This window comes from Danio rerio, chromosome 1 (genome assembly GCF_049306965.1).
Source record: "Danio rerio strain Tuebingen ecotype United States chromosome 1, GRCz12tu, whole genome shotgun sequence".
In the NCBI taxonomy this organism is placed as follows: Eukaryota; Metazoa; Chordata; class Actinopteri; order Cypriniformes; family Danionidae; genus Danio; species Danio rerio.
In genome coordinates this window covers 47,377,860-47,398,384 of record NC_133176.1, presented here as the reverse complement: position 1 = coordinate 47,398,384, position 20,525 = coordinate 47,377,860, and the positions used below count along the sequence as shown (strand labels likewise).

Genomic DNA, 20,525 nt, shown 5'->3' with positions numbered 1-20,525 from the left:
AAGTAAAAATCTAACCTTCAAAGTCAACTAGGCCGTCTCCATTGAGGTCCACATCCCTGAGGATCTCATCAATCTCTCTGTGGTTGAGCTGCTCTCCCATCAGCTTCTTCATGGCTTCCCTCAGTTCAGCCAGACTGATCTGACCGTCACCATTGGAGTCAAACTGAGAGAAAGACATCCCAGAGATTACAGAACATTAATGTGATGTGTGAAGATCTGGCAACAGTGTAGGCAACTAAACTTATTTGTAGCTTTTGTAAAAATTTGATTTTAATATAGATTTTATAGTCTAATAGACACCTGAATATGACACACTGTGCTAAAAAAGTGTGTTAAGTACAAAGTTGGCAACAATGGTAAGTTTTAAAAGCATTGGGCATAAGAAATTGGACAATTTGTAACTTTAATAGCAATTAATTTTATTTAATTATTTTTCACAGTGAAGACTATACAGTACAATTTTACAATTGTTTGCTTCGTTATAATCTGAGTACCCTTTGACCAACAAACACTGTTTATTTTATTTGTATCTTTAGCTCTATTGCACTTTTATGCTTGTAGATAGGGCTGGGCGATATGGCTAAAATGCAATTTCGATAGTTATTTTCCATATTGAATGATAACGCTATATATTTTGATATTAGTTGATAATGCTTCCAGATTTAAAAGAGTACCCCAGCAATGACTGAAGTCTCAAAAATTAGGAGGGTCCAGTAAGTGGCATAACATATTTTCAGCCGATAAATTTTCGGTGGCCGAAAATTTGATACATCTTAAATGTATCGAATTCGATAAATCTCGAAAATTTGATACATCTCAAATCTCTACATCTCGGTGGCCGAAAATTCCATATTAACACGCTTTTAGATTCCCATTGTTGCACATTTGAAAAGGTCTTAGATCAATATAGAGTAAAAATGTCCAGATCTTATCATTGCTTTTGACATAAATTTTATTGCGATTCGATATAATATCATTTATCGGCCCAGCCCTATTTGTAGATCATTTATTATATTGCAGATGGACACCCTGACAGAATCATCCTAATCAATCTAAATTAATGAATTCTTTCAAACTAGAGCTATTCAAGTGGCCTGGTGAAATTGTATTCATATTAGCATAGACATTGCAGAAAAACTTAATATCGCAATGTCAGATTTTTCCAATATCGTAAAGTCCTTCTACACTATGTGTACATTATGTACTATATGTGTTACTTTTGACAACAGGACAAGTCGATTTTGCACACGTCAACATTAACTTAAAATTAAAAGCATTCAATATTAGTAATAGGATTTCACCATCAATTTATTTACCACCCATTTTTACTGTCAAATCAGCATATTAGAAACATTTTGGATTTTGGAAAAATTTCTGGAGGATTATGTAAAGCTAATTGCTCCTTAAAGTTTGGAACATGAATAGCCTATATACGTATTACATTAAAAAACATTTGTTATTAAATTTTAATTGTTAGGTGATTTTATATTGCAATACAGTTTCACAATAGTTTCACAATTTTTACAGCATTAAACAAATGAATGCAGTCTTGGTGAGCGATAGAAAAAATCTTCAAAAACATTTAAAAATCACACTGAAAGTGAACATTGTTATTATAAAGGGTTAATTAATTACAAACACAGTTATTGTGAGCATTAAACAGCGACAGTACCTCTCTAAAAGCATCTCTGAGTTCTTTCACTCCAATCATATCTGCCGTTTCAGCCAGCATCTTTGGTCCCATCAGGTCTACAAAGTCCTCAAAGTCCACTCTTCCGCCACCTAGTGCACAAACAAACGACAGTATTGTCAACACGAGTAGTTCAGATATGAATTATGTCCTTTAGAAAAACACTCATAAGATAAGTTTGTCACTTACAAATCTGCTGACTAAGTTCAATCAGCTCCATTTCTGTAGGCATGTAGCCCATCGTCCTCATGCACTCGCCCAGATCCTTACAGCTAATGAAGCCGTCTTTATCTTTGTCAAACTCTCGGAAAGCTTCTTTCAGCTCTGAGGGCAGAAAACACAATCTGAGAGTAAGACAGCATGCTGTGTAATCTGTCACTAAGAGGATTCTGAAGGAAAACGGTACAGTAACCGCTAAAATCATTTGCAGAATGAATAGTTGGTAAACATTATTCACACTTATGCAAAGTAGCCAATGTTATGTTTTTCTTGTGTAGACCACAAATGGTGACAATGTGCTGTTTTAATAGAATTTTATACAGCATGCTGTATGGAAAAAACCTCCACATTTCATGATGCAGGTGTCTGGTCTTTTAGTGACTAGGTGCACAGAATAGTGTCACACAACCGTGTGTGTATAGAATATTTTAAAGCAAAAAAGGTAATAGTTTGATTAAGGTGTTTACATGTCTGTATTGCACTTTAATAATATGACCAAAATGGGCACACTCCACATGTCTTAATTCCATTTCTGTTTAGTTGGATTATGACTTTAGTCGGATTATGGTAATCAAAATTCGCTATTTACACGGTAGACTCTTAATCAGAGTATTGTCTTAATCATATTAAAATTGAGTTATTGGTGTCCATGTAAACGTACTTTGTCGTTTTTACAGTTTTTTTGCCTCACAAAAGTGTTCTTGGAGCTTTGTATGATTACAGTTAAACCACTGAAGTCACGTGAAATGTTTTTGGTTCCTTTTCTAGACTCTTTTTTAACTCTTAATTTCCATATTTTGTGATTCACAAGGGTTTCTGTTCATTTACGGTTGTGAATTGCATTATGGGAGCTTGATTTCTGCTCTGATGACTTTTGATGCTGAAAATTCAACTCTACAGTTTACCAAAGTGACTTTTATTAACATTTTAGTAGTTTGAAATATATAGAAAACCAAGTCTCTGGAAAAAAACAGGAAATGTACTGGCAGTTTATTGCAAGGTTTTTGTACCATAATAAACAACACCAACCCAGACAATATATCATTTTAAACAATTAAAAATGTTAATAAAAGTCACTTTTTCAATCTTTTGAAGGTTAAAAGTTGTTGGAAGAAAGATCAAGATCATGAAGCCTAAATAAAAAACATAAATAAACAGGAAAAATAAAAACATAAATCACAAAATACAAAAAACTGCCAATTTATGCATATTTTTTAGTGTACGACATCTCTCAGATTTCATCCAAAATATCTGTAAATACTCATTTTAATTCTTTTTTGGTGAAAATAATCTTTTAAAATGCTGAGAAAACTGGAAGTTCTCGTTTTTTGTTTCACAGAATCAACAAAATCATTTAATTATATTGGTCATTTATCCATTCAGTGCATATGACTGAAGGATTTAGAGGAGACTGAAGGTAGACATTGATAAATACGTCAAGTTAATGGCAAGAATCGGTGTGGATGGAGGGAGAGAAGTCAATAAAAGTAGGAATTACAATATTTTGATTGGTGGGAGGGTTAATCGGTGTGACATAAAAACATATTAATAATGTCAGATATTTCTGTACCTTCAATTTCCTCTGGCCGTAGATCTCTGTCCTGTAGTGAGTACAGATTTCAAAGAGACATGCAGAGACAGACTATTAGGACAGACACAGATATAGACAGGCACATACATAGAGAAACACACAAGAACATGCAACACTTATTAATAAATAATACAATATTTAGTATAACATAAATATTAATAGACCCCTGACTAATAAAGGGACTAAGCCAAATGAATAGTTGAATGAATAATAATAAAATATGAAATTATATTATTTATCAGAACAAATCGAATGAGAGTATGATCCTGTATGATAACATTTGTTTTTATCTGCTTTGCATTTGAAAAAAGAGTGCCCACACACAAAATTAACGTCTCCCTGAAATTAAAACGAACTATTCTGGAATACTTGATTCTGATTGGTCAATTGCATCATCCAGTGCATGGTTTGTCATTCCCTGAATGCTGTAAGTAAAAACTATCGGAAGGGCTCATCCTTACACCCTAATCCCTTCAAAATTACTCTCTGGAGTGACAGCTTCGAAGGGATAAAGGGTGTAGGGGTCAAAAAAGCTATTTTGAGTCTAAAATGAGACCATCTTGATGGCTGTCCCACTTTTTGTCTGCTGGTTGACGCTATAATTTAGATTTATTTTATAACTCATAACTATTACAGCAATAGGTAGAAAAATTCTACACAGCAAAATCCTCTGAGTCACATTTACTCAGTTCAGAGAGTATTTGGTCCCTCTTTAAATAATGGGAAACAGGTTGGTAATAAGTAAAGCTGCTCTTTGTGGAGTTGTTTAATGATCCTCTGCTGAGATTTTGAGAGAGTCACTGTATTATGAGTTAATTGTTACTGTATTTCAGCTGATTTCATCTAATGCTTTTGTGTTTCTCTGTTGTGTTTTTGTTTATTAAAAGAAGGTGTTCAATTTAAAAGAAACTGAGTCAATTTTACTCAAAGGATTTTGCTGTGTACACAACGCCTAGATCTTTAGGTAAATTTGAACTCCGAGCTTTCAGTTGTCAACTGAAATCCCTGTTGCAAATAATCATGGGGGTCTAAAATCTACATCATTTAGGCCAGTTGTGAGCACTTGTGTTTGGATGTGGCGGCACTTTAATATGGCAGCCATGATTGTTTTCACTCCAAAATGTATTGTGTTTTGGAGCACACTATAAGAACACAGGCTCATCTGGGTAACTCAACATGGTATTTTTAGGTCATCCGGCTGTCACAGACTCACTCTCTCATTTCATAAACGAAGCTGTTGATATAGCTTCCCCTCTAAAATAAATATGTAAATAAACTAAACTGAGAATGAAACTGGGCGTCATGATGGCCTCACAGCAAGGTCGCTTTTTTGAGTCTTGGCTGGGTCAGTTGGCATTTCTGTGTGGAGTTTGCATGTTCTCCCCGTGTTTGTGTGGGTTAGCTACGGTAACTCCGGTTCCCCCACATAGGTATAGGGGAATTGGGTAGGCTAAATTGTTCATAGTGTATGTGTGTGATTGGCAGTGTATGACTATTTCCCAGTGATGGGAAACTGGAGAACTTTTATTCGGGATGAAATGAGAATACATTTATTTGCTTGTTCATCACAAAATCCGATTCTGAATATTGGCAACTTAAAATAGGCTAACAGTCAGGAAAGAGATTAAAGATTACAATAAATAGATTTTGAACAAATGATTCAATGACTCACTCGTAAAGACCCTTTTTTTCTTGATTAATAATTTTTTATCTTGTCTTTATCTTGTTCGTGTTGGTTTCCTCCGGTTGCTCCAAAGACATGTGCTATAGGTGAATGGGATGAACTAAATTGGCCGTAGTGTATGAGTGTGTGTGTAAATGAGTGTTTATGGGTGGTTGCCAGAGCTGGGTTGCGGCTGGAAGGCCATCCGCTGATTAAAACATATGCTGGGGACTAATAAAGGACTAAGCCGAAAAATGAATGAATGATTCACTGAAATTTAATTAAAAATGTACTTGTCAAATATATATGAAAAGGGGGCAACACCAAAAGTTCCAAAGTATTAAATTTATTCATTCACACAGTGTTTAACGTTTCGAGCACACAGGCTCTTCATCAGCTTAAGATACTCAAAACATCATACACGCTGAGATAGCCTTTTAAAGTGAATACATTTGTTTTTTTTTTGGCCACTTTTTCATACCTGCATACTTTAGTTTTGGCTGAGCACCCAATTGATATCGATGTGCAAGCTTTTAAAAAATTTACAATGTAGTTGTCACCACCTACTGGAGTCCTAGTGAAATTGACACAATTCAATTGAGGCCTTGAGTTACTTAGAAGTCTTATAAGTTATAAGAAATTTTCTATTTTTTAGCACTACAGTTGACATCAGTGTGTATTTCCAATCTGATATTCAGTATCCATATGAAAATATGAATGTTTGTAACACAGAACTAACGGCAGGTCTTCTGTGTGGCTAAAAAGAGTTTTTTTTAGGTACAACAACTGTTGTCTCTGGATCAGTGCCAGTGTAAACTTATCTTCTCTGTTCCAAGAAATGATTCATTTGATTCTGAATGACCATCATGATGAAAAAAAATCCTGCACAGGGTATGGTGCGGCATGGTGGCTCAGTGGTTAGCACTGTTGCCTCACAGCAAGTAGTGTGCTGGCTCTAGTATCACCATTTGACATATCAGTCTGGAGTTTGCAGTCCTAAAACATGCGCTATAAGTGAATTGAATAAACTAAATTGGCCGTAGTGTATGAGTGTGTGTGTGTGTGTGTGTATGGATGTTTCCCAATACTTGGTTGCAGCTGGAAGGGAAAAAAACATATGCTGGAATAGTTCATTCCACTGAGGTGACCTCTGAAATAGAGACTAAGCCAAAGGAAAATGAATGAAATCCTGCACATATGCTAGAAAATCCACTTTTATACTATACTTTAACTACTTTTTCATCTACGCACTGTCCCAATCTTCACTTCAGTATGGAAATGTATTTTATGTTTCTACTTTTATTATAAAATATTTCTATTATTTGAACTCTGTGTTTCATAGAATTATGATGAGTAAAATATCCTTATAATAATAATAAGCATCGTTGGTAATCACCCTTTGATAATATCATGTCTTCATGCAAAAGCGATCAAGAACCACAATGTTATGATATTATGGATTACATCTTGTCCAAGGACAGAAAAAGCACACACACGTGGGATTGCCAGATATTCATGTTCGTGGAAATGGCGAAAGTCAGTCATTAAAAACATTATCATCATCATAAAAAAGAACATACAGTGCTACGAAATCTAGTCTGAATCAACATTTACACATTACATAAGTAAGATAATAACAAATGGTGGAGTGATTTAGATTTTGATCTGATCGACTGAGCCTGTGTTTTGGCAGTGGTCAGACAGAACATATTCACACAGCTGGCCAGTATTTAGGCTGATTACTAGTGTGAATTGGCAAGCATGATGCAAGCAGCAGCAGGATAAGGTCACTATGGTGAACAGATTACAAGAGTCTGCATTGCCAGGCAACAAATAGAGTCAAATGTAGTTCACTTATTATTGTGTTTTGTGTGTGTGTGTGTGTGAAATTCAGGTATGCACTCACCACTGGAACATATTTACCAATTTATGTAATAAAGATTAATCTAAACATACAGTATTGATGTATCAGCCAACAATTTTAGATTCTGAAAATGTTCCCCATACGCTCCCATTAACTTATATAACGTTACTTTTTAATGTTCTAATGATGTTTAAAACATCAAGATTTTATGCTAATGTTCTTCAAAACATTTTCATGATGTTTCTGTTTCATGTGATGTCATCATTTAACATTATTTAAAACGTTCTAAGAAAATTCCATCCATATCAATATTCTAAGAACATTTTCATAATGTTCTCAGTAAGTAAAGAAAAAAAAACATTATAGGGATTGAAACATTTAAAACAATGTATTAACATATTTTTGACAATGTATTAACATAATTTTTTTGGTAATCATAATGTTATTCAAAATGTTTTCTTAACATTTTAATCTCATGTTATATAATTGTTCTCAGAAAGTTACTTTAAATGTTATTAGAACATTGTATTTACGTTATAATAATGTTATACTGTATGTTTTTCAATCAGCAATTGAAAGTTACAAGAATGTTCCAAAAAATTTTAATAGTATTACATGCTAACATTCCAATCTTATGCTATATTATTGATCTCAGAAAGTAAAACGTTATTAGACCATTGCATTCACTTTATGTTATTGTTATATGTTAACAACAACATTCCAAAAACATTATTTTAATTGCTTTACATGCAAACATTTATTGTCATGTTAATTATTGATCTCGGAAAGTTATGTTATTAGAACAATTGCATTCACGTTATATTAATGTTATGAGCATGTTTTTCTTATCAACGTTACAAGAATGTTCCAAAAAGCGTTATTTTAATAGCTTTACATGCAAACATTTTAATCTCATGTTATATTATTGATCTTAAAGTTACTTAAAATGGTATTGGAACATTGTATTTATGTTATATTAATATACTGTAAGTATGTTTTTCAATCAACGTTACAATAATGCTAAAAAATTTTTTTTAGAGTGTTACATACTAACATTTTAATCTCATGTTATATTATTGATCTCAGAAAGTAAAACATTATTAGAACATTGCATTCACATTATGTTAATGTTATAAGTATGTCAACAAGAACATTCCAAAAACATTTTAATAGCTTTCCGTGCAATACTTTAATCTCATGTTATATTATTGATCTCAGAAAGTTACTTTAAATGTTATTAGAACATTGCATTCACGTTGTATTAACGTTTTAAGCATGTTTTACTATCAATGTTAAAAGACTGTTCTAAAAACACTTTTTTTCAATAGCGTTACATGCTAACATTTTAATCCCCTTTTATACTATTGATCTCAGAAAGTAATACCTTATTAGTTCATTGCATTTACATCATGTTAATGTTATAGGTATTTTAACAAGAATGTTCCAAAGACATTATTTTAATAGCATTACATGCTAACATTTTATTCTCATGTTATATTATTATATATATTATATTCTATATCTCAGAAAGTTACTTAAAACGTTATTAGAACATTGCATTCACATTATATTAATGGTATAAGTATGTTTTACTATGTTCCAAAAACATTGTTTTAATAACGTTACATGCTAACATTTTACATAACTTTAAAAGAACGTTTCAGAATAGTCTGAATATTTCATTTTTCTTGTTAACTGGCTACTGACATCGAAAACTAATATTATTTGCATATTTAGTAATGACTAGACTTATTAGAAACATTTTTAATTTTCAAACATGTTTTATGACTCACTTTATGTTGCATGTTTAGAAGTAATAGTGGGATTATCCACTTTAAAATGTATTTTTTAATACTATGCTGTCACTAAAAATATAATTTCCTTGCACATTTTGGCAAGTCTTCACCGTAAAATGATTAAGCTAACAATAAGACATCTTTTATTACTAAAATAATAAAAGTGCATTGATAAGTATCCTCAAGATTTAAACTATTCGTAAATGTTTCTCCTTAAATAAATAGTAATAAAACTGTACCAAATATTATAACACTGTTCCTATAGCTGTCGCTCATACAGTACATAAGTATTATAGGTATTAACAATGAGAACAGGCTGGTACAGCACATCCCTGACCAACTAAGCAGATAAGACCTATATAGAATATTACTTAGTGATATTGTTTGAGAAAAAGGGATTTAGCTAAATAAATATGTCACAAAGAATTCCAGGGAATATTTATATCGGGTTTGTTTTTGCATCAGTTTCTACGGCTCTGCATCAGTTTCTACGGTTTAGAGACAAAAATAAATAAATAAATAAATCAATTCTGGGATTATCAAGACAGATAGACATTGATATTAAACATTAGGCTTCTAAGAAACTACACAGTTGCACACTTTTTTTCTTCAGGCTTTTCTGGTATTTTTTATCGCCATCAATCCAGACATTTCCCTGCTCATTAAGACATATGAGGTTTTACAGAGTGAAAAAGACATTATACTAATGGCATATATAAATCAATGCCGTTAGTAATAATATATATATATATATATATATATATATATATATATATATATATATATATATATATATATATATATATATATATATATATATATATATATATATATATATATATGTGTGCTATACTTGGAAACAGAAGGATATTATACTTTGTCAGTCCTATCCATCAATATAGGCTGCTGGATCTAAATTGCAATCGTAAAACAACTAATTTCTCCACTCCCCAAAAAACCGCCTCACTATCAGACAATACGTTATGTACATTAATAGTGCTGCATTTGTACATATGAATATCACTTTAATGTGAAGTGCTGCTTCAGTTATGCATTCTTAACAAATGTGGCCACATAAGAACTCATCTGACTTTGACTTTTGTAACCAAGAATGAATCATGTGATACAGCGGCATCCATTTACAATAGAAGATATATGTGTGATCAGACTTAATAAGGAGTGATGGGAAGACAGGTTGTGATGATTTGATTGAAGATGTAAAGACACACAGTGATTATATAATGTAAATTGTGACTGACTAAGAAAGTACATACGAGTTGAGCCTGAACGAAGCTTTGTCGCAGGAAGATGCAGGCCGGGCCCACAATGTTGTGCAACATGGTGCAGTTCTGAACCAGAGCACATATGGGCTCCTCAAATTGCTTTCCTTCCCTCAACTCTTCATCCTCGTCGTCCTCAGCTGCCGCGTCGCCACTGCCTCCTAGCATGGCCTGTGCCAGTGGCAGACCACTGCCCTCCAAGGGCGGGACACCCTTTACAAGGAGCTATTTCATTAGGTACCAGAGAAGTTCCCAGACTGACAATAAGGTTTAATGCTGACTAATTTCAAAACATTCCTGAGAACTAGTTAAAGGGATAGTTCACCCAAAACGGAGAGTTCTGTCATCATTCACCAGTTTATAAACTGTTTAACTTTCTTTTTTCTGCTGAACACAAAATAATATTATTCATACATTCATTCATTTTCTTTTTCGGCTTAGTCTCTTTGTCAATCTGAGGTCGCCACAGCGTAATGAACCGCCAACTTATCCAGCATATGTTTTACGCAGCGGATGCCTTTCCAGCTGCAACCACATACACTATGGAAATTTTAGCTTACCCAATTCCCCTATAGCGCATATCGTTAAACTGTTGGGTAACGCAAGCGGAGGAAACCCACGCAAACTTGGGGAGAATATGCAAACTCCACACAGAAATGCCAACTGACCCAGCCGAGGATTGAACCAGCAACCTTCTTGATGTGAGGGGATCGTGCTACCCACTGGGCCACTGTGAAGCTCACCAAAGAATGTATTATACTTCCATTGAATTTATTTTTTTGCCTACAATGGGTGTTAATGGTTACTAGTTTTCTTCTACCTTCAAAATCACTTCTTTTGTGTTCAACAGAATAAAGATACGCACAGATTTTTGGAGTAGATAGTGAGTTAAAGGTTTTTTGGGGGGTGAACTTTAAAGAAACACTCTTCCTCCACAACAATCTCTGCTTTTCTTTTGGGGAACTCGAAAAGAGATGTTTAGAAGAATGTCCAACCTGTTCTCTAACATGCAACGGATAACAATAAAACAATTAAAGCTTCTTCAAAGTCCATATGAGGTCTTGTATAACAATTAGGCACTAATAACATTAAATTCATATTTAAGTTGCTGTTGCCTGTTCATTAGAAAATTTTAGCTTGACAGTAATGTGAACAGTGCAACTTGTACTTAAATAGGCATGGATAAAAGAAAGTCATGTTTGTAGCTACATAATGGTATGTAAATGATGACAGTTTTAATACATTGTTTTATACACTCACACTTAAAAGTTTGGGGTCAGTAATACATTTTAAATGGAAAAATGTTACAATAATGGTTATTAGTTAATGCATTTACTAACATGAACAAACAATGAACGATATTTATTACCATATTTATTCATGTTAGTTAATAAAAAAACTCACAGTGCATTAACTAATGTGGCTGTCAATTATGCATTATTTAATGTTGAACCATGATTAGTAAATTGTTCGTAATTAGCTCATGTTAGTAAATACATTAACTAATGAAACCTCATTGTAAAGTGTGACCAAATAGATTCAAACTTGTATAAATCATGTATTTAATTAATTAATACATTTTACTTTATTTTAACAGTAGAATTGTGGTGGAATTACCCTGATTTGCATTCACAATAAACAATACATTTGTTATTCTGATTGTTTTATGACCAAAAAAGCACTAAATGACAATATTTGTGATTGAAATTTTCAGGAAATCACTTTTTAGGTAAATCAAACATACATGACACATCTTTCAAAAACAAGTAAAATATCTGTCTAACCCCAAAACTTTTTAGCGGCAGTGTATTTTTTTTACATTGTTGGGTGAACTGTCCTTTTAAGTTGGCACATTATAATAAATCCTGTTACTAGTTTACACAATCAATTAGTTGACCATTTTAGAGGCCAAGTATAAGCATACATAATTTCCAGCAATTTGCTACATCACTGCTCTACAGCTTCAAACCTAATCTAAAAATAATAATTCAAAAGCATATCTCTTACCTTCTTCATACTGCCTCTTTTAGATGGTTTCGTTCCCATCATTTGTATTTCTCTAATTCTCCACTGCTGCAACTCTTTCTTGTTATCTGGGCTCCTCCCCCTGTCCCTCCCCTTTCTCTCTTTATCAGTCACTCTTCGTTCCTGTCCCCAGATTATTACATAAACTCCATCCCCACCGTCAGAATATCTCAACAGGGGGCAGAGTTATGGGCTTGATGGGTGGCGATGTTAATACCACCAGCACAGTCACGACAGCCTCAGAAATAAAAGCACAAAAACTGGGCCACTACCTTTAACTTTATATTCATCTTTAGACAACAAAATACTAATGATTTAACTTTAGAAAAAGATGACAGATTATTAAAATCACAATTTTTTATTTTTAAAATGGGCGCGTAATGTTATCAGACCTTTATATAATAAAACAAATATTAACACATTACTCGAACCCATAAAAAGCTACACTTTAGTACTTTTTAAACGGATAGTTCACTCTAAAATTAAAAATGACCCACTATATACTTTCACTTAAGTGACTGCAAACATTTATTTTCTTTATGCGTTTTTTTATTCTGTTAATAAAGAAGATATTTTTAAGGGTGTTAGAAATCGCTAACCATTGAGGACTTCCATAGAAGAATAACAAATACTTTGGAAGTCAATGGTTACCAATTTCTAACATTCTTCAAAATATCTCCTTTTGTGTTCAACTTAAGAACAAACTCAAACAGTTTTGTGCTATTGAATGGTGAGTAAATGATTCAAATTTGAGTGAAACATCCCTTTGAAATGTAGTTTTTAGGTGCCGATATGGACATACCTTTTATTTTCATTTTTTTAATTGGGCAAATAATGTTATCAGACCTTTATATGATAAAACAAATATGAAAATTTTACTCAAACCCATAAAAAGTTACACTTTAGTACTTTTGAAAAGGATAGTTTGCCTAAAAATGAAAATTGACTATTTACTTTCCCTTAAGTGATTGCAAACATTCATGAATTTCTTTATTCTGCTGACAATAAAGAAGATATTTTGAAGAATGTTAGATATCTGTAGCCACGGACTTCCATCGAAGAAAAAACAAACACTGTAGAAGTCGATTGCTAACAAACATTTCTGAGTTTCTTTATTTTGTTGAACACTTAGATTTTACACTTAGATAAGAAGATGTTTTGAATATTGTTAGAAATTGGTAACCATTGGCTTTCATCTATCAAAAAACTATTTTATTATTTTTTTAAATGGGCAAGTAATGTTATCTGACCTAACTATAATAAAACAAATACTGTATGAACATTTCACTCCAACCCATAAAAAGCTACACTTTAGTGCTTTTGAAAGGGATAGTTCACCCTAAAATGAAAATCGACTCACTACTACTTTCCCCTTAAGTGATTGCAAACATTTTTTGAGTTTTTTAATTCTGTTGAACACTAAAGAAGATATTTTGAAGAATGTTATAAAATTGGTAACCGTTGACTTTCATAGAAGGAAAAACAGACATTATGGAAGTCAATGGTTACCGGTTTTCAGCATTTTTCTAAATATCTTCTTTTGTGTTCAATTGAAGAAGAAACTCAAACAGCTTTGTGCCTATTGAAGGGTGAGCAAATGATTCAGTTGTGGGTGAAAACCCTTTAAAATGAAGAGAAAATAAAAGAAGATAGTTAAAAAAATGCTGGAACCTGTTAACCATTCACTTCTATGATGTTTGAAATATGCCTTTAAAATGTAGTTTTCAAATTTTAAACCTTGTTAAAAGGTACCACCTTAGTTTAAATCGCCTTTATGTTTTGAAAGTGAACAATCTGTTGGTTTTTCCAGGGTTTTCTGAGCGCTCTTTAATCCTGAAGTTCTGCACGTTTTTCCCTCCCCCTGCCTTTTCCATATGGTTACCGGTTTTCAGAATTATTCTAAATGTCTTCATTTGTGTTCAACAGAAGAAGAAACTCAAACAGCATTGTGACTATTGAAGGGTGAGCAAATGATTCAGTTGTTGGTGACAAAAAACCCTTTAAAATTAAGGAAAAAAAAGAAGATAAGAAAAATGCTGAAAACCGGTAACCATTCACTTTTATAGTGTTTGGATAAAATATCCCTTTAAAATGATACTTTTAAGGTTCTGATATGGACATACCTTATGAAAAGGTACCACCTCTTACGCGGTATCGCCTTAATTTGAAAGTGAACAATCTGTTGGTTTTTCTAGGTTTTTTTAAGCTCTCTTTAATCCTAATGTTCTGCACGTTTTTCCCTCCCCCTGCCTTTCCCATATTATTTGACATCCTCGTTTTGCCTTGTGACAGACTCTAATCACCCTTGTTCTGCAAGTGACTGTTCTGGCAGAGAGAGAGAGAGAGAGAGAGAGAGAGAGAGAGAGAGAATGACTGGGGGTGAGGAAGATCTTCATAATCCGCAACATTCCAGATTACATGGTGAGTGCGGCGCAGCTGGCAGTGCTGATAGAGGGAATGTGGGATTGTGCAGCAGGTAGAGATACATCAGATGCTTTTTAAAAGCTGCAGGGACTGGGGGGGTCAGAGGTCACTGAGGGCAAAAGAGAGGATAGAGATGGATGAGTAGATGAAAGCATATCAGGGCTTATTATAAATGACAGTGGAAAAATGAGGAGAAAAGAAGACACTATTATGTTATTATGATGATGGAGATAATGTGGTAGTAGCAATCGAAAAAGAGTTTAGTTGTTACACTTTTTTATTGTGGCAAATTAAAGTCAAATATTGTTAATTATATTTTAGTTAATTTATCTTGAGGCAAAAGATTGCTAATCAATTATTTCAGTAAAATATAATTTTATATTTCCTTTTTACATTTTAATTTTAGTTATATATAATTAAAATGAAAATGTAAAAAGATTATACACATTTTGTTGTTGTTTATGTATTTATTTGATGAATATTTTATTTGTTAATAGGTATTTTTATATTTGTTTCACCTAGTCCTTTTCACCTTCATTGTTTCACCTTCACAACAATTCCGACTGTTTTTGAAGGGCCCAGCCAGAGCCCTGAATTACACCCAATGGAGCATCTCTGGAGAGACCTAAAAATGGCAATCCACCAATGTTTACCATCCAACCTGACAGAACTGGAAAAATTGAAGGGGGTCTAAATACTCTCTGTACCCACCGTATATACTACTTTAATAAATACATAAAATTAAGTTTAAAATTAAGTGTGGAAAAATGTAACAATAACAAAAAAGTGTGATAACATTCAGACCCATGAATACGAATGAATGTATGAATTAATTGATATTTTTATGATTTAAAGAGTAGTACAAACAAATAAATGTATTTCATTAACTAAATTTATTATTTAAACAATTATTGTTTCAAATAAGAGTAGTTACAACAAAAAAATAAGCAAATAAATGTGTGACCACATGCCCCAGACATTATAGATGAATGTTAAATGAATGTATGTATTTATATTTTATACATTCAATCATTTTCCTTCGGCTTAGTCTCTTTATCTGTTAGGGGTCGCCACAGCGGAATGAACTGCCAATTTATCCAGGATAAGTTTCACACAGTGCATGCCTTTCAAGCTGCAACCCAGTACTGGGTTTACATACACACTCATTTACACAAAAACACACTATGGCCAATTTAGTTAATTCCAAAACCAGAGCACCCGGAGGAAACCAATATGTACGCAGGGAGAACTTATATTTTACATATCAGTAGTGGTAATAATTAACAAACATGTCTATGACACCAAGCCTATATAGTTTTGCAACAGCTTAACCTCAAAATATGATTATTTTCAGGTCATAAATCATACTTTTGGTATTAAAGAAAGAAAAAGCACTTACAGCAACTTGTTTGTTTTGATCAACATCAAAATGAAAGGATGACTACTACAAGAGGGTTTTAACATGGAAAAGTGAGCAAAATAAACATGTTTCCCCCCCACCGAAATCTTTTAGGCCTTTTACCTCCTACCCAGAAGTAAGATGAGTTTTTGGTTCAGATCATCAAGGAATTACTGTATTCAATCCCACATTCATGCAATATTACCGTGTAATCTCTTCAGAGTCCACGCTAGATTTTATCTTTTCTTTTAAAAGTCTCTCACTCACTTTATCCACAACGAAGATATTCAAGATCATATTAAAAATAATTGTGCTAAAAGCTCTCCGGGCAAAGGCAAAGCAGGCATGTACAGAAAGAGGTCAAATGATGTTGTATAATGTAACAATATGGCATTTCAATAAAATTACATGGTGTTTGGACACAGATCTTAAAAAGGCTCCTAGCACAAGAGGACTGTGCTTATCCAGTAGAGGCTGTGTAAATGATTTCAATATTGATTGTGAAAAAACTCGTACACCCAGCGAATTACCACACTGTGAACTATGCATAATTTAGTTATCTATTTGCTTTCGTTAAGACTTGTTTTGTTACGGCGGTTGCGCTACGAAAATATAACCACTAGAGGGCGCCAAAGCTGTTAGACTGCACACACGGTGAAAATGTGTGGAAAACCCTAAAGAAATGTGCGTATACCAAATGTGAAGGCTTTTAAGTAAAATATACAGCACTCAGAAAAGTATTCAACTCACCTTACGTTCTTATTTGAGCCATTTTAAATATATTATATCGTGTATAAATGTTTGTTTTAAGGACAGATGGAAACCGTGTGAACACAGAAAAACTGTCAATCAGCATTTTAACTGGATGAGTTGGACAGACGCGGGGAAGCAGTCGACCAATCAGGATCAATGTTCAAATCAACCGACGCCATCACCTCAGTCCATAACAAGGCAAAAAGTCAATGCTAGAAAAATAATGACTTTCCAACAACAAAAAACATCAATGACCAGAAATAACCTACCAGGCCACTTATCTTTAAATGTACCTCACTATGTAATAAAGGCTGCTACTGTTGAACGCTGGCTGAAGAAACGCTACACGTGGATGCTGAAGCCTTTAATGAATGAAAACGTGGGAAAAGACGTTCCTCTACACATACGTAGGTGAGCTTGTTGTTATTATAGATTGTTTTTCAAAAATCAGAATAAATTATACACAATAATGTCCAGAATTGGCAGTTTTGTTCTTCTTTTCTGAACAAAAAAAAATTATAAATAAATATATACAGTTGAAGTCAGAATTATTAGCTGCCCTGAATTATTAGACCCCCTGTTTATTTTTTTTTTGAAATAATAGTTTTAATGACTCGTTTCTAATAACTGATTTATTTAATCCTTGCCATGATGACAGTAAATAATATTTGACTAAATATTTTTCAAGACATTTTTTAAAAATCTTTTTCATAATGACAGTAAATAATATTTTACTGGATATTTTTCAAGATACTTCTATACAGCTTATGGTGAAATTTAAAGGCCTAACTAAATTAATCAGGTTAACTAGGCAGGTTAGGGTAATTAGGCAAGTTATTGTATAACAATGGTTTGTTCTGTAGACTATTGAAAAAAAAAGCTAGTAAGTTTGTCCTTCAATGGTGTTTGAAAAAATAATAACTGCTTTTATTCTAGCCGAAATAAAACAAAGAAGACTTTCTCCAGAAGAAAAAAATATGATCAGACATACTGTGAAAGTTTCTTTGCCCTGTTAAACATAATTTGGGAAATAATAAAAAAAAGAAAGAAAAAAAATTCAAATGGGGGCTAATAATTCTGGCATCAACTGTGTGTGCATATATATATATATATATATATATATATATATATATATATATATATATATTTATATAGACCCACTAACCATTAATATGGCATTCAGTTTATTAGTTTGGAGTAAAAGTTTATAGTTTGTAATAAAATCTTGTCAGGAAATCTTGTCATATTACAGAAATCATTTGATTTCTTCAGTAAATAATGATTTATTAATTAAATATTTTTTCCACTTTACTTTAAACAAGTTTTACACATTTTTTAGACCTTTTCAGCAAGAATATGTATGCAGCGCTATGTAGTTTGATTATTACATTAATGTGCGTTAAGTGGAATGTCTGTATATAACATTATTTCACTCATATTTTGACTATTTAAAAAAAAGTATCATTATTTGTATCATCATTACAAATTACTTACATTTAACATCCTTTTTATGTATACTGCTTAAATTAAAATAAAGGGAACACTTAAATGACACAATTTAACTCAAAGTCAATCACGCTTATTTGAAGTCAAACTGCCCACTTAGGAAGCAACACTAATTGACAATCAATTTCACATGCTGTTGTGCAAGTGGAATAGACAACAGGTGGAAATTATTGGCCACTTCACTTTCATTTACTTTATACATTCACTGTCTTGAATTTAATTTGATGTGAAGATAAGTCAAATTTCTGATCCACATTTTTAAAGGAGAAAGGACACAAGATGAAATACTCAAATTAATATGTTTAAATTATTATTATTGTATTATTATTATTATTATAGTATTATTATAGAAGAATAAGAATATTCTTTACACATAAACACTTCATATTGTTGTGTTCCCACATTACCACACTTATTATGCAATACCATATAAGGCAAGTTTTCCAGTCGTATGATCATGAGAATGAGTCTCTGAGTTAAAAACAAAATTGTTAAATTTTCTATAAATAAATGTTCTGTTAGTAAATGACTAGAGTAGGGAAGATGAAATGCTTGTGAATTAACCGTAAACGCATCCAACAGCAGCCTTTACTTTCATTTATCAATTAAATTTAAAAAACCAACAGCTATTTTAGAAATGTGTTAAATGCAGTTGCAGAAAGCTCTAGTCTAATCATATAAATGTTAATAATATGAGCATAAATGCAAGAAATCTGGGACATTTATTACTACATTAAAATACTAACATTCACTTTTCGTAAATCTCATTTACTCACACTTGCAAATTTTCAAGGATCTTATATTAAGCACAAAACTGTGACAGTAAAACGTCATATATACATTATCAAGGGCAGTTTGTTCAACAGTAAGAGTTGTGAAAATAAAATCATCCTCATGTCAGTTCAAACCTTTATTATTTTATTTCTTCTGTGACACTCAAAAAATATTTTTGTTCAAACAATAAAAGCAAATGGCATCCAAAGCAACACTGGACCCCACTGACTTTTATCTGAATATCTGCTTATGTGTTGCACTGATTCATTAGTCATAATTGTTTTTTTTATATTAAAGAAGTAGATGGCTATGTTGCAGAGAGCGTCTCCTACTTTGGTTACCCATGTAGACGTGGCCTCTGATTGGTGGATTAAATTATTCTATTGTAAAACAGCCAGACAACTGACCTACAGTCGGTGAAATGTAGAGCGTCTTGTTCCTGTTGATTCAAACAGCTTCTGGTGTTTACGTGTATGTGTGTGCTATAGAGGAGATTTGGGTTGTCTGCTGTATATCGGTGGGCTGCCGATGGATTAAGGCCAAAACATGAGAAGAGCAGTATGAAGACACAGAATCAAAGAGGAGACACGATGAACTCTTACAGTTGTCAGCATGTGTTACATACAGAGTTCACATCAGTAATAGTTAAAATTTTTCACAGTTTTATTTTTTGGCTAAAATTACAGCTTGATGGAAATGACTTACAGATTACATAAGCATTTCAATTCCATATGATCGTTTCCAAAATGATGTGGTATTCAAATAATCAAAACTGAATGATATTGATCCAATTCGTTTTTTTTTTCTGAGAAAAAAAACAAAGGTGATTTTCATGCGCATTTTGTCAGTAAAGCAGATTCTATAAACCTCCAGCAGATGATTTCACATGGAGCAGCATTTACTACTAAAAAAAGCTGTAGTTCACTCATAAACTATGCAAAAATTAGTTTTACCATCCAAATCAATGGAATCGGACGATAATGATAATCATTCTTTGAAAATTACAGCTGTTTACAGAGTGAAGCTTCTCAATGAAACCGTACAAGGTGAGCTATTGAGCAAACTGACCACGCTGGAAAAGTTGTCCATATGGAAAAGTTGTCCATATGGAAATAGATAGATAAGGCAAATGTATTCAATTATAAATAATAGACACTGTCAGCTTGCTTTGTGGTACTTATTTTGTGTTTTATCATTTGTAACAGGGCTGCACGGTATTGGAAAAAAAATGAGCATTACAATATTTTTTTTTTCTGTGATTCATATTGCGATATGAATATAATTTCACAAGATACCTTAAGTAACTATTTGTGAAGAATTCTTAATTTTCCTTTGCTTGGGACTTTGTAGGTAATTTCATCTGCATAAAACACATATTATAACTAATTAAAGCACAGCTAAAAACAATAGCACAATAATAGAAATTAAATAAACAGCACTTTAGGGTTTTTGGTGGTGTATTGAGGTAACAGAAGTTCAATCATCAAATGTCAAATAACTCTGCTTGGAGTCTTCATTGTACAAACACACACATTCACTCT

At 32.7% G+C, this 20,525-nt stretch overlaps 1 protein-coding gene across 2 annotated transcripts in view; it reads right to left on the bottom strand.

The window, feature by feature from the left end:
• cabp2a (calcium binding protein 2a) overlaps positions 1-20,525 on the bottom strand; it is a 33,743-nt gene that overhangs the window by 2,029 nt on the left and 11,189 nt on the right. The window contains exons 1-6 of one of the 2 annotated variants that reach the window (NM_001030268.2): positions 12,111-12,158; positions 10,098-10,316; positions 3,480-3,510; positions 1,880-2,014; positions 1,673-1,782; positions 16-163 (exon numbers count right to left, since the gene is read on the bottom strand). In NM_001030268.2, the coding sequence (NP_001025439.2) occupies positions 16-163; positions 1,673-1,782; positions 1,880-2,014; positions 3,480-3,510; positions 10,098-10,316; positions 12,111-12,152 (685 nt within the window). In that variant the 5' untranslated portion in view covers positions 12,153-12,158. Of the gene's footprint in view, positions 1-15; positions 164-1,672; positions 1,783-1,879; positions 2,015-3,479; positions 3,511-10,097; positions 10,317-12,110; positions 12,159-20,525 lie in introns of those variants that run through there. The other variant, XM_009293387.5, reaches the window with a different exon arrangement.